General features: G+C 40.1%; 1 protein-coding gene across 3 annotated transcripts in view; it reads right to left on the minus strand.

Annotated features, from left to right (window-relative positions):
- The window catches only part of LOC109033638 (zwei Ig domain protein zig-8), a 460,442-nt gene that overhangs the window by 36,212 nt on the left and 411,460 nt on the right, over positions 1 to 12,770 (minus strand). For all 3 annotated transcript variants that reach the window (XM_072296754.1, XM_072296753.1, XM_072296752.1), the window contains one exon: positions 1,917 to 2,077. In XM_072296754.1, coding sequence (XP_072152855.1) covers positions 1,917 to 2,077 — 161 coding nt within the window. The remainder of the gene's footprint in view (positions 1 to 1,916; positions 2,078 to 12,770) is intronic.

The following is a 12,770-nucleotide window of genomic DNA, read 5'->3' on the forward strand; positions in this document are numbered from 1 at the left end:
TTCCTCAAAAATAAACATTTTATCGTAGGAAATTTGGCAACTCGCGAATGTTCATACGGCGTTTCTCCTTAGCACGGCAGAAGGGTGCAGCTACGCCGCACACAGAGTTGCCATATATTTGCCGCACATAGTTGCCAGATAGTGAATCAGTACAAGTCCTAATTTAAACACGTGAAATATCTACATTTAATTGCTACATCTATTTGCCTCAGGCAAATATGTGCGGCCTTGAAGCACTGCCATGGTTTCTCCCCTCAACTACAAAAGTAGGAATACGTACAAAAAACCCAATAACCTTCGTACCAAGAATTCGTAAAAAAAAGAGAAAATTTCCTGATTTTTCGTAGGTGTTTGCTGAGCGAAATTATCAAAATTCCTCAACTTTTCATATGAAGAATGAACCGTGCAGAAACTGAAAATGAACGGTTTTTGGCATTACTTTCACTGCAAATGACAGGAACGTGTGACACCGTTATCTTCAGATACTGATCACTCAATTAATTAATTAAAAGGTTAATGCCTTACTGAAAATAATTCTCAATCCACTATCCAATGTGCGACTCAGAGCACTGAACCGAAAACCAAACTGAATCTTAAAGTTTGTTGGGTAGACAGCGTGATATTGTTCTAGTTCATTAGTTCACAGATGTTTCAAATTCTCAATATTTTTCGTAAAATTCCCTGATTTCCCTGAACTGATAAAATTCGACGAAAATCCCCCGCTTTCCAGATTTACCAGACCTGTAGAAACCCTGCTCTGCCGTGCTAAAGAAGAACGCAGTATACGCATTCTGCCGTTGCCAAATTTTTCCCGACAAAATATTTATTTCTGAGGAAAGTTCTGTACATTTTTCCTCGAAATTTTCAGGTATTTTGGATTAAATTGTGGTCCAAATTGCCAGAAAAATGGATGAAAAATATTCTGGATTTTCTCGGTAAATTCGTTTTTTTAATCGAAGGAAACATGGCAACGTCTAAAAGCCCATACGGTGTTCTTCCTTAGCGTGGCAATGCTCGCCCTCAGCGCGCCTTGGATCTGCGTAGGCGTGTAGGCGCAACGCGACGGGATGCTTTTGTGTGTAGCGGGTGGTAGGCTTTCTCCCGTTGAAGGCGCTAGAGCTCGTTCAAGGATATTGTATTATCCATGCATGCGTCAAACATCCGTCTCTGGTTGCTCTCTGGATCATTATCTCAATTCCCGCGCTCGCGTCTCGGCGAGTGCCAAGAACAAAGCCGATACGGAAAAAAGAAGAAATCTCATTTTCCGTGTCATCTTTCGCTGTTTCCTAAAAAGGAGCCCCCTCCCGCCCGCCCGCCCGCCCGTCCCAGATTAAAACAAAGCCGTGAAATTACATCCTGTCAGTTACTCAAGGAGACGCCCGTCAAGTTTTTGAGAACTCCCGCGCTCGAGTTTCGCCAGACACCAGACAGATGGCGTTGTCACATCTCGCACCTTGAGTTCTCACTCCTCCCACCGTCGAACTCAACGTGATTCATCTTTAGATATTCCCCACCCTAAAGCGCGGATACGGTTCCCGACTAGATCGCTCACCTCCATCCAGTCTCACAGACTTTGGTCTCCTAGACACTGAAATGGAGAATTTGGAAAAACTTATGTTTTAAGCGCTCAGTCGAAAACTGCCGTGCTAAGAAAGAGCACCGTATGAGCCATCAGGCGTTCCCAGATTTCCTTCGATAAATCACAAATATTTCTTCTCCAATTTTTCAGAGGATTTTGTGCGTACTTTGATCTAAAAAGTCTAAAAATTTCAAGGAGACATAGTCATAACTTTCTTCGAAAATAAATATTTTCAAAGAGTTGGCAGCATTCGAATCCATATACGGCATTCTTACTCAGTGCGGCAGTACGGAAACGATGAATCATGTTGCATGTAAATAACTGTGAATTTTCTTACCGTTCTGTTTCCCAGATTTTTGACCCTGCAGTTGAGATATGCTGTTTTGCCGACGAGACCAGTGAGGTTATTTGGCACTGACGTATCGAATGATGGCCCCGTGCCGGGTGTCGGTAACTCTTGTAAAAAGTCCGTGCGAAATCTGCTGGATCCCTCGATTCCTGAAACACATCGAATTCAACCAATATTACACTAAAATGATTAAAATATATTCTTTGCGTGCAATCGTGATGTATTGAAAATGTAGTAAGTTACATCCGATGTTCAGCGGCTCAAAACACCCTTGAATCTCCTTGGTACTGTCTAGTAAAATTAGAAAACAAATTAATGAATTCACGGAGAAAAAAAACTTCGTGCATGGGACCCGAAGTTGAGGTCATACGGATCTCTGAAGTTTTTTGATCACGCATCCGAAAACTTGAGGGCGAGCTGCCGAAGTTCGGGTCAGACATCGAGGTACTTCGGTATGTACCGGAGTACTTCAGATGTGTGACCCGCACCTTTCGGTATACATATATCGAAGTGCTTTAGATGTCTCATCCGAACTTCGGCAGCTGGATCTCAAGTTTCTAGATACGTGATCCCAAAACTTCAGAGATCCATATGGCCTCAACTTCGAATCTCGCGCACGAAGTTTTTTTCTCCGTGAACCATAAAGAGGAATTGAAATTCATTTTTACCGGAAATATTGGCTTCACCAGAAAATTGGGGAGTGGCAGAAAAAGGTGAAGGTCCTCTTTGGATTTAACAGCTCAAAATACGTAAAAATAAACCCAATCAGTAGCTGAAAAATTTATAATCACAAGAGTAACTAATAACGCATAGCGCCAAAGGAGGTTGGACCTCAACGCCGCCCGTAAGCGGAGCTTTTTAGTTACAAATAACACCTCAATGTTGAGCTCAATTAGGAAATGGCGACGGTAGGTAATTGCAGAAACGATTCACAGGCTGCTCAAATTCTGCCATTTTGTGCGTAATTATTTATAGCAACCCGAGCAAATGAGGTATTTTATAATATAAGGAGCCAAATCCGTTTTGCCAATGCTTAGATGCTTTCATGGACAAGTCAGAGCGCCTTCAGTTTTCCTGATACCGCACGCTTTGCTGCAGAGTTAGTTTAGTTGCGTGACCCAACTGAACCTAACATAGGAGGCTACGCCGATTTGCTCCACAGAGAATGGCCCCGTACTATCTTGCCGTGCTAAGGAGGAACGCCGAAATAATCTTCAGGCGTAGTCAAGTTTCCTTTCATAAACTACGATTTTACAGGGAAAGTTATGAATATGTTCTTGGTGTCGTCTTCCACGTTGCTTTCATCAGTCGGTGTGACGCACATTTGCACTGGTTACTGGCCGTGAAACTTGGTTGAAAGTAAGGTGAAAGGAACCATGGGTGTCACTTTACCGTGGCGGATAATGTCAAAACCCTGACTTTTCAAACGGCGATAAATCGATTAATATTAAAAGTAGAAATGCTGTTCGGAAACATCTTAATATTTTCAGCTAATCTACAGGAATCAAGCATCGAAACACGATTCTGTGACCAGTGTAACTGATTCATTCTGTCGTGCTAATCGAAAACGCCGTATGAACATTCGAATGATGCCAAATTTACCCTGAAAAAACATTTACTTTCGAAGAAAGTTACACATATTTTCCCTTGACATTTTCAGATATTTTCGATTGAATTGCGAACAAAATTATAAAAAAAATTAGTAGAAAAATACTCGCTGCTTTCTCAATAAATTCGTATTTTATCAAAGGAAATTTGGCAACGCCTGAAGGCTCTTACGGCGTTCTTCCTTAGCGCGGCAGCATTGAAGACCAACGGGCTGATTATTGAAATTGATAGACAAAGCAATAGACAAAGAAGACAAAAAGGATTTGGAAGGATCCTATTGGTAGAAGCGGGTGGTTGCAATGGACAAAGGAGGTAGGTAATAGACTAACTAACGGCAACCCACGAGAGACCCGACGATTAGTCTATCATTTTCCCCCATATTCTATGAGAGCCACCCATTTCAACCAAAAGGATTGCTTTATACCCCCTATGTCTTCTTTGTCCATAGCTTTGTCTATCAATTTCAATAATCGGCCCGCTGGCATTCTTACCACAGCTGATGACGCATCAGACGTTTCTGCATATTTCCGTTCTTCTTGCATCCGTAAAACACGGATGAAAGAATTAAGTAAATTATTATGTTTGAGACAGATGCTGCGGGAAGTGAGGTTACAAATAATGGTGGGGGATGGAATTTAAAAGGCACTGAGGGATATTAAATAGGCCTCGGTGAGCCGACGGAGACGTCAGCAGAATCGTCAAAACAATTTATAACGTCTTGGCCTCCGTCTCGGTCCGGAATTTTCGACTGTTCCGGATTCACGAACGCGGGCAGAGATTGAAAGTTCCGAGGTGACTTAGTTCCTTATCCCGCTGTCGCCGACTGAATATTGATGTATGCACGACGAAAAACCAAATAGAAGCTGTTTTACCGTAGAAAGCTTCTTTTGAGCCGTGCATAAAAACTTTTGGCCGCGCTTGAGGCGCGGCGTTGCCGGACTGATGCGGATAATACAACGCTTTGGAGAAAATATTTTGAAAACGTCACGCAATGCACTTCTTTTTTCGCCAAAAGGAAATCATACGGAAAAAAGGGATTGCTGATTTAACAATAAAATTAATAAATAAAATGTCCGACGTGTTTCAAATGCACATTTTACAAGAGTGGAAAGCTAATTTATCCACGGGGGTTGTAGAGTCAGCATTTTTTATCGTAAAATCTACATTGAAACATGCCGGATACTTTTATTGTTAAATCAGAAATTTCATTTTGTAAAATTGAAAGTTACCTGGCTTAATAAATACAGTCGTAAACAGTCGGAGCCGAAACGGCTAAAAATGATCGTTTCAAACGAGTAGAAAGTTTAAAATACATTATGTTCTTTGTTAAATTGATTGCTTGCTTCATGTTCAGTGATTTTAATTTCCAAATGTTCTTTCCGTTCATTATGATGATTTTCGGTACACCGGTTTGAATAATATACATCAAGTTCCATCCGATTCAGCAGAATAAAGTTTTTGATACTCACAAATGAATGATACACATTTTTTTTATGATTTATTCACACTTCGAACCATACATAAAAATAGCTAGGGGAAGATTAGTTAAAATTGATAATTTTCAAGTATTTGTATAATAAATAAAATAAATAAATTTTAATAAAGGAGCTGGTAACCTATACTTGAATGCACAACATCTTTTCATTCGTTCTCAAAAAAGTTACGTAACGGTGATCCAGACCCGCTGCCACGCAAACCGCTAATAATTTTCAAAACAAATCAAATCGAATTCACCTAATTAGACCCAAAGGATATATTACGATTACAGAAATAACGAAAAGGTAACACTGTTTGTCTACATAGTTGGGAAATCAAACTCTTCGCTTCCATTTTCTGTTCCCTTTATTCCGAATTGGGGAGGTTTTTGAGTATTTGGGAGCCGTCTCAAGAACCTGAACGTATACGAGCTTATAAGATACCATCCTTGGTGGCGCAGAACAAAAAAAATAAAAACGTTTGTGTTTTTTCCATTTTAATTTATTTCTTTCATATTATTTCATTCCCTTTTATTTTTTGGACTAAGCAATCGAAATCGCTGGGGAGGATTGACAAAAAACACTTTAAAAACCCGTGAAAAATCTCCAAAAGTTGTTACGCAGCTCTTCCTTTACGGCCTTCTACGTCGCTATAGGTAAAAATGCGAAACACTGCCAAAGAACAAAGATCCCTGGGCATTTCTCCATTTCAATTTATTTCTTTAATATTATTTCATTTCCTTATATTTTTAGACTAAACAATTAAAATCGCTGGAGAGGATTGACGAAAGACACTTTAAAAACCCGTGAAAAATCTCCAAAAGTTGTTACGCAGCTCTTACTTTACGGCCCTCTACGTCACTATAGATAAAAATGCGAAACACTGCCAAAGATCCCTGGGCACTTAACGTAATTTTTGGATACCTAAAAATTTCAGACCCGAATATGTGTGAATTTTAGATAGATAGAATTAGATAGATAGAATAGAATTAGATAGAATTTTTATTGATGCATACAGCCTATAGTAAATAACTCTGGCACAAGTCAAAATTTACAATTTATACAACAATTACAACAATTTAAGCAAAATGGAATTAAACAGGTTCCTCAAAAAATTATTTTAGATTATAATAATCTTTATTTTTTAGTTTTATTTCCAATTGGTTAAGGAATATTTTGACGGAACTTTCCCTGTACATTACTTTTAACTCGTTGGTCAAGGTGTTGAAAAATCTTATGGCTTGCTTTTTCATTAATTTTATGGTTACCATCTGGCAACGAGGGGCCGAGGACGTGACTTGTTGATGGATTTTTCTCGGGCGCTTTTTGTTTACTGCTCGACGACCGTGGATTTTGAACTTCATCGGGAATTCAGTCATTGGGCAGAAAAAGCGAGGTGAGAGGGACTCCCTCCCTTCCCCGCGTGTGGAAGCGCCAGCCGGGATAGTTCGCTAACGTGTTCCGCTTTTCAACATGCTTGATCATTACTGGCTCTGCGCCGAGAAGAAAACGCTCCTTCGACCTGTAAATTGTAAATTGTAGTCGCCGATGCAGCTCCGTTTCGTCCGTTTCCACGTTTTCGTATGAGTTCTCATCACGGAGAGTTAGCGGACGATGTTTTGGTGGAATCCGACATCGGAACACATCGTACATCGATCGGAAATCACAGATACCTTGTGAGAGGCTGGGATTAGATTTTTCACACCGGATAAAAAAGACGCTTGGGTCTAGAGTTCAGACTCTTAAAAAAATTTACAAGAAAAAATTATCTTGGTTCAATCGGATTTTTTGCTCGAATCAAAAGGAAATCCGCCTAAATCAAGAGGCTTAGCTCTTCGATTCAAGGAAAAATTGGATTGAATCAAGAGTATTTTTTCTTGTCTAGCGCCTTCAGTTTTCCTGATACCGCACGCATTGCCGCAGAGTTAGTTTAGTTGCGTGACTCAACCGAACCTAACTTAAGTGGCTACGCCGATTTGCGCCATAGAGAGTAGACCCGTGCTATTCTGCCATGCTAAGGAAGAACGCCGAAATAATCTACAGGCGTAGCCAACCCTGCTTAAAAATTTTCATGTGATTCCGTGGTGTTTTCCATGGAAAATTTCTCCACGTAAAATTGGGCACGAAAAAATTTTTTATGGAAAATTTCCCACGGGGAATTCACCACGGAAAATGTCACCATGGAAAAAGTCACTATGGAAAATTTCACCACGGAAAATGGACGATGTTAGTGGACGATGTTTGGTGGACTTTGTACATCAATCGGAAATCACAGATACCTTGTGAGAGGCTGGATTAGATTTTGCACACCGGATAAAAAAGACGATTGGGTCTAGAATCCAGACTCTTAAAAACATTGACAAGAAAAAATACTCTTGATTCAATCGGATTTTTTGCTCGAATCAAAAGGAAATCCGCCTAAATCAAGAGGCTCAGCTCTTCGATTCGAGGAAAAGTGGGCCACTAAACAAGGTACGAATTTCAGCATTCTGGTACATGTTTATTCACCAAAATTTCACGTAAAACACAATTCGCAAAACGAAAATAACCGAAATCAACTCCTTACGAAGATATTTAATGATTCTTGGTACGTGAATTGAAACCACCCGCTCATGAAAACTCAATGCTCTACGCGATTCACATCGCGCGCAAAACGTTATCATGAACGTCTCTGCGATAAAAAAATCTGGCAACCTCAATCTTGACGCTTTGGCTCAGCTATAGCAAATTACTTATAGGTTGAAAAACACATGATGGGACATGAACATTGCTTGATTGAGAAGCTTGCTGAAACCGTTGTAGTGCGCGATTTGACTCACGTAGAGCTTTGAGTTTCTTGTGAGCGGGCAGTTCAAACTCCTCGTAACCAATGTGAAATAAAAATGTTAATATCTCCGTTATGAATTGGTTTCAGTAATTTTCCTTGTGCGAATCGTGTTTTCTGTGAAATTCTGGTTAGGAAACATAAATCAGAATGCTTAAATTCGTACCGTGTCTAGTGGTCCGTTGGATTGAATCAAAAGTATTTTTTCTTGTCTAGCGCCTTCAGTTTTCCTGATACCGCACGCTTTGCCGCAGAGTTAGTTTAGTTGCGTGACCCAACCGAACCTAACTTAGGTGGCTACGCCGATTTGCGCCACAGAGAGTAGCCCCGTGCTATTCTGCCATGCTAAGGAAGAACGCCGAAATAATCTACAGGCGTAGCCAACCCTGCTTAAAAATTTTCATGTGATTCCGTGGTGTTTTCCATGGAAAATTTCTCCACGTAAAATTGGGCACGAAAAATTTTTTATGGAAAATTTCCCACGGGAATTCACCACGGAAAATGTCACCATGGAAAAAGTCACTATGGAAAATTTCACCACGGAAAATGGACGATGTTAGTGGACGATGTTTGGTGGACTTTGTACATCAATCGGAAATCACAGATACCTTGTGAGAGGCTGGATTAGATTTTGCACACCGGATAAAAAAGACGATTGGGTCTAGAATCCAGACTCTTGAAAACATTGACAAGAAAAAATACTCTTGATTCAATCGGATTTTTTGCTCGAATCAAAAGGAAATCCGCCTAAATCAAGAGGCTAAGCTCTTCGATTCGAGGAAAAATGGGCCACTAGACAAGGTACGAATTTCAGCATTCTGGTACATGTTTCTTCACCAAAATTTCACGTAAAACACAATTCGCACAACGAAAATTACCGAAATCAACTCCTTACGACGATATTTAATGATTCTTGGTACGTGAATTGAAACCACCCGCTCATGAAAACTCAATGCTCTACGCGATTCACATCGCGCGCAAAACGTTATCATGAACGTCTCTGCGATAAAAAATCTGGCAACCTCAATCTTGACGCTTTGGCTCAGCTATAGCAAATTACTTATAGGTTGAAAAACACATGGTGGGAAATGAACATTGCTTGATTGAGAAGCTTGCTGAAACCGTTGTAGTGCGCGATTTGACTCACGTAGAGCTTTGAGTTTCTTGTGAGCGGGCAGTTCAAACTCCTCGTAACCAATGTGAAATAAAAATGTTAATATCTCCGTTAGGAATTGGTTTCAGTAATTTTCGTTGTGCGAATCGTGTTTTCTGTGAAATTCTGGTTAGGAAACATAAATCAGAATGCTTAAATTCGTACCGTGTCTAGTGGTCCGTTGGATTGAATCAAAAGTATTTTTTCTTGTCTAGCGCCTTCAGTTTTCCTGATACCGCACGCTTTGCCGCAGAGTTAGTTTAGTTGCGTGACCCAACCGAACCTAACTTGAGTGGCTACGCCAATTTGCGCCATAGAGAGTAGACCCGTGACCCGTGCTATCCTGCCGTGCTAAGGAAGAACGCCTAAGGAATAATCTTCAGGCGTAGCCAACCCTGCTAAAAAAATTTCATGAAATTCCGTGGTGTTTTCCATGGAAAATTTCTCCGCGTAAAATTGGGCACGGAAAATTTTTCCATGGAAAATTTCCCCACGGAAAGCACCACGGAGAATGTCACCATGGATAATGTCACTATGGAAAATTTCACCACGGAAAATGGACGATGTTAGTAGACGATGTTTTGGTGGACTTTGTACATCAATCGGAAATCACAGATACCTTGTGAGAGGCTGGATTAGATTTTGCACACTGGAAAAAAAAGTCGCTTGAATCTAGAGTCCAGACTCTTAAAAACATTAACAAGAAAAAATACTCTTGATGCGATCGGATTTTTAGCTCGAATCAAAAGGAAATCCGCCTAAATCAAGAGGCTCAGCTCTTCGATTCAAGGAATTGGATTGAATCAAGAGGATTTTTTCTTGTCAATTTCATTAAGCGTCTGGATTCTAGATCCAAACAACTTTTTACATACATAAAGTCGCTTCTATAGCGCCGCCTCGCGCTCTGCGACGCCCAATCGCCATCGCCCCCTATCCTCCCAGAGATCATCAGGCAATTGGCACCTTCTGATCTCCTCCTTCACCCCTTGTCGCCAACCTTTCACAGGACGTCCACGCCGTCGCCTTCCGGGAGGAACCCAATCGAAGATCTGCTTGGGCAACCGATCATCTGCCATCCTTCGCACATGTCCATACCAGACCAACTGCTTGGACCTGATATCGTGCACGATGTCCTTCCCCACACCCATACAGCAACTTTTTTCCAGTACATAAAAATACTATTATTTCTGGCTTATTTTAGAAACAATATGCAAGCCCTTATTGTTCTCATGCACTTAGATGCTTTCATTGACAAGCCAGAACTGATCCTAGTTGCAAAATGAACTCCAGATGAGCCAGAGCGTTGCTTTTCTGTCCAGAACAATGGTAAAGATGCTCCGGACGATCTAGACTAGCGCCTTCAATTTTCCTGATACCGCACGCTTTGCCGCAGAGCTAGTTTAGATGCGTGACCCAACCGAACCTAACTTAGGTGGCTACGCCGATTTGCTTCACAGAGACTGGCCCCGTACTATCCTGCCGTGCTAAAGAAGAACGCCGAAATAATCTTCAGGCGTAGCCAAGTTTCCTTTCATAAAATACGATTTTACAGGGAAAGTTATGAAAATGTTTCTGCCAATTTTTTAGCCAATATTGCTTGCAGTTTAATCTAAAATATCTGGAAATTTCAAGGACAGGTTTACACACTTTTTTTTCAAAATGAAGATTATATCGGAGGAAATTTGGCGACTTTTGAATATTCATGCGGCGTTTTTCCTTAGTACTGCAGTATAGTTCGAGTGAATTGTCCGATATTGTCCCCACAGATTGTGGCACCACAAAACAGAATTTTGTCTAGGTCCGAAAACACTTTTTAGCTGTTGATCTTCGCCACATATTTGTAGGAGAAATTAACAGCGAGGAAAAAATGTTGTTGTGTGGCGTCACAATCTCGGATACTTCCCTCCAGCTGTAGTGAGGGACTTCTGTCTGCGGCGTAGATAGCACAGCCACTTAGGCCAGCACTAATTACCTCGTTTACAGAATGTAATATGCTAATATCTCGCTACTGATTCGCTACTGTCGATTCTTGGAATGTTCTACATACAACGTGATTCAACAAGAGCTGTGTGGAATTGTAAATACGTTACTTCGATTATGCAAGTGAGCGGTCTTACGTAGGAGAAAAAAATCCAGGTTAATTTAGAAAAAAAGAAAACTTTTATTTACTCCTTTCAATACACAAGCAACATTCATTTGAGGGTATTTAGCTATTTACCAACTTATTTTTTGTTTTGAATTACAAATCATTGAATTTTTCATGGACGGAATCTACGATTCCTGTTGATTTTTGGAAGTGATATAAGCTGCAGATTTAAGTGAAACTTTTAAGAGGAAAAAATCGATTGATTTCGAATGGGAATCTTCAGAAGAATAGCTGGTAAACTTGGAGTTCTTTAAACTTATACTTCGAAAATATTCGTTTAAATTTCTAAACATTTTTTCATGAATGTTAGTCATCCATGAATCAAATGTACTAAAAAAAACCCGGAAAAATAACATTTTTGGATTTCCAGAGGGCAACTCCATTCTTTCTCTACGACCAAAGATTATGCTCTCTTTGTACAATCTTTCAGAGCTCGCCTCTTCAAAACGAGGTATTAGCGTCACTAACTTATTTACCGTGCAAAAAACGATGATCCGTGAGGTAAGCATCCTTCAAAGAGTTTGCTACCACTGCGTCATTCTGTTTTCGTTTTGTTGAGCGAAAGATGTTGAGGAACGACGGAGGTTCTTTTCTCTGATTCTCTTTTATTGGAATTATCGGCGGATCCATTTTAGTCAAAGGAAGCAGGTTATCTACCGAGCCCATTCAACGAGAAGCATTAACTTAGAAGATAAATCCAGATGCGGGATTTCTCCGATGTCTAGACTTGCCAAATTTTTCTAAAATAAGCGGCGAAACGGATAATATGACGTCATTTTGTGGCCATCTTTGAACGTCTAGGCGTCTCTATCGAGCGAAAGGCTTTACAAAGGTACAGTTGAGTTGATAATCACATCTTGAATCGAGGATAGTTGTAAAAGTTTGGTTTTCCAATGAACGATGAACATTTTTAGTTTAGGTGAAAAGCCGAAGTTCAAAACAACGACGAGAAGATGTTATTCATACCCTTGTGGTAAGCCTTGCGCGGTTTGTTTTACATCCTAAGATTCTGGAATAACTGCGCTTATAGGGTTGTATATAACTTAACACTTCCCGGATGTAAAATTGACCTAAAACATTGACTGTTTCACTGGACCTTTCCTGTGCAAATTGTGACCAAAAATTTTTTTGCATGAGATCAGAAGAAATTTTCAGTTGGAAATGCTCCAGAATCTCCTGGTTTACATGAAATATGTTAGAGGAAATTAGAATGGGTGCCACAGAATTTAGACAGTTAAATTCCCTGAAATCCCGGGATAAGCATGTCAAAATGCCCTTGTGAACGGATTTTTATTTTAACCATTTTAAGTCATCAAGGGTGTCCTAAAACTTAGGTTTTGGGGAATTTTAGCCCCCCAACCCCCTCCACCCCCCCTCAGACCCCCAAAAACCGCTTTTTGGGGCTATTTTTGACTATGCTAACGTCTTTTCCTCATAACTTTCGTAATTTTCGTTAGAATTGAACCAAAATTTGTCAGAATCTACATCAATTAGCTTAGTTTTTGTAGAAACAAATTCATCATCATCGGATAATATTTTAGCTACTAAAAAAATTCGTAAATTTTTTTAAAAAAATCATTTTTTTTTCCTTTTTTTCGCGCTAGGTGACGTATGGAAACGAGTACACAAACAAAAA

Source organism: Bemisia tabaci, chromosome 2 (genome assembly GCF_918797505.1).
Source record: "Bemisia tabaci chromosome 2, PGI_BMITA_v3".
Lineage (NCBI taxonomy): Eukaryota > Metazoa > Arthropoda > Insecta > Hemiptera > Aleyrodidae > Bemisia > Bemisia tabaci.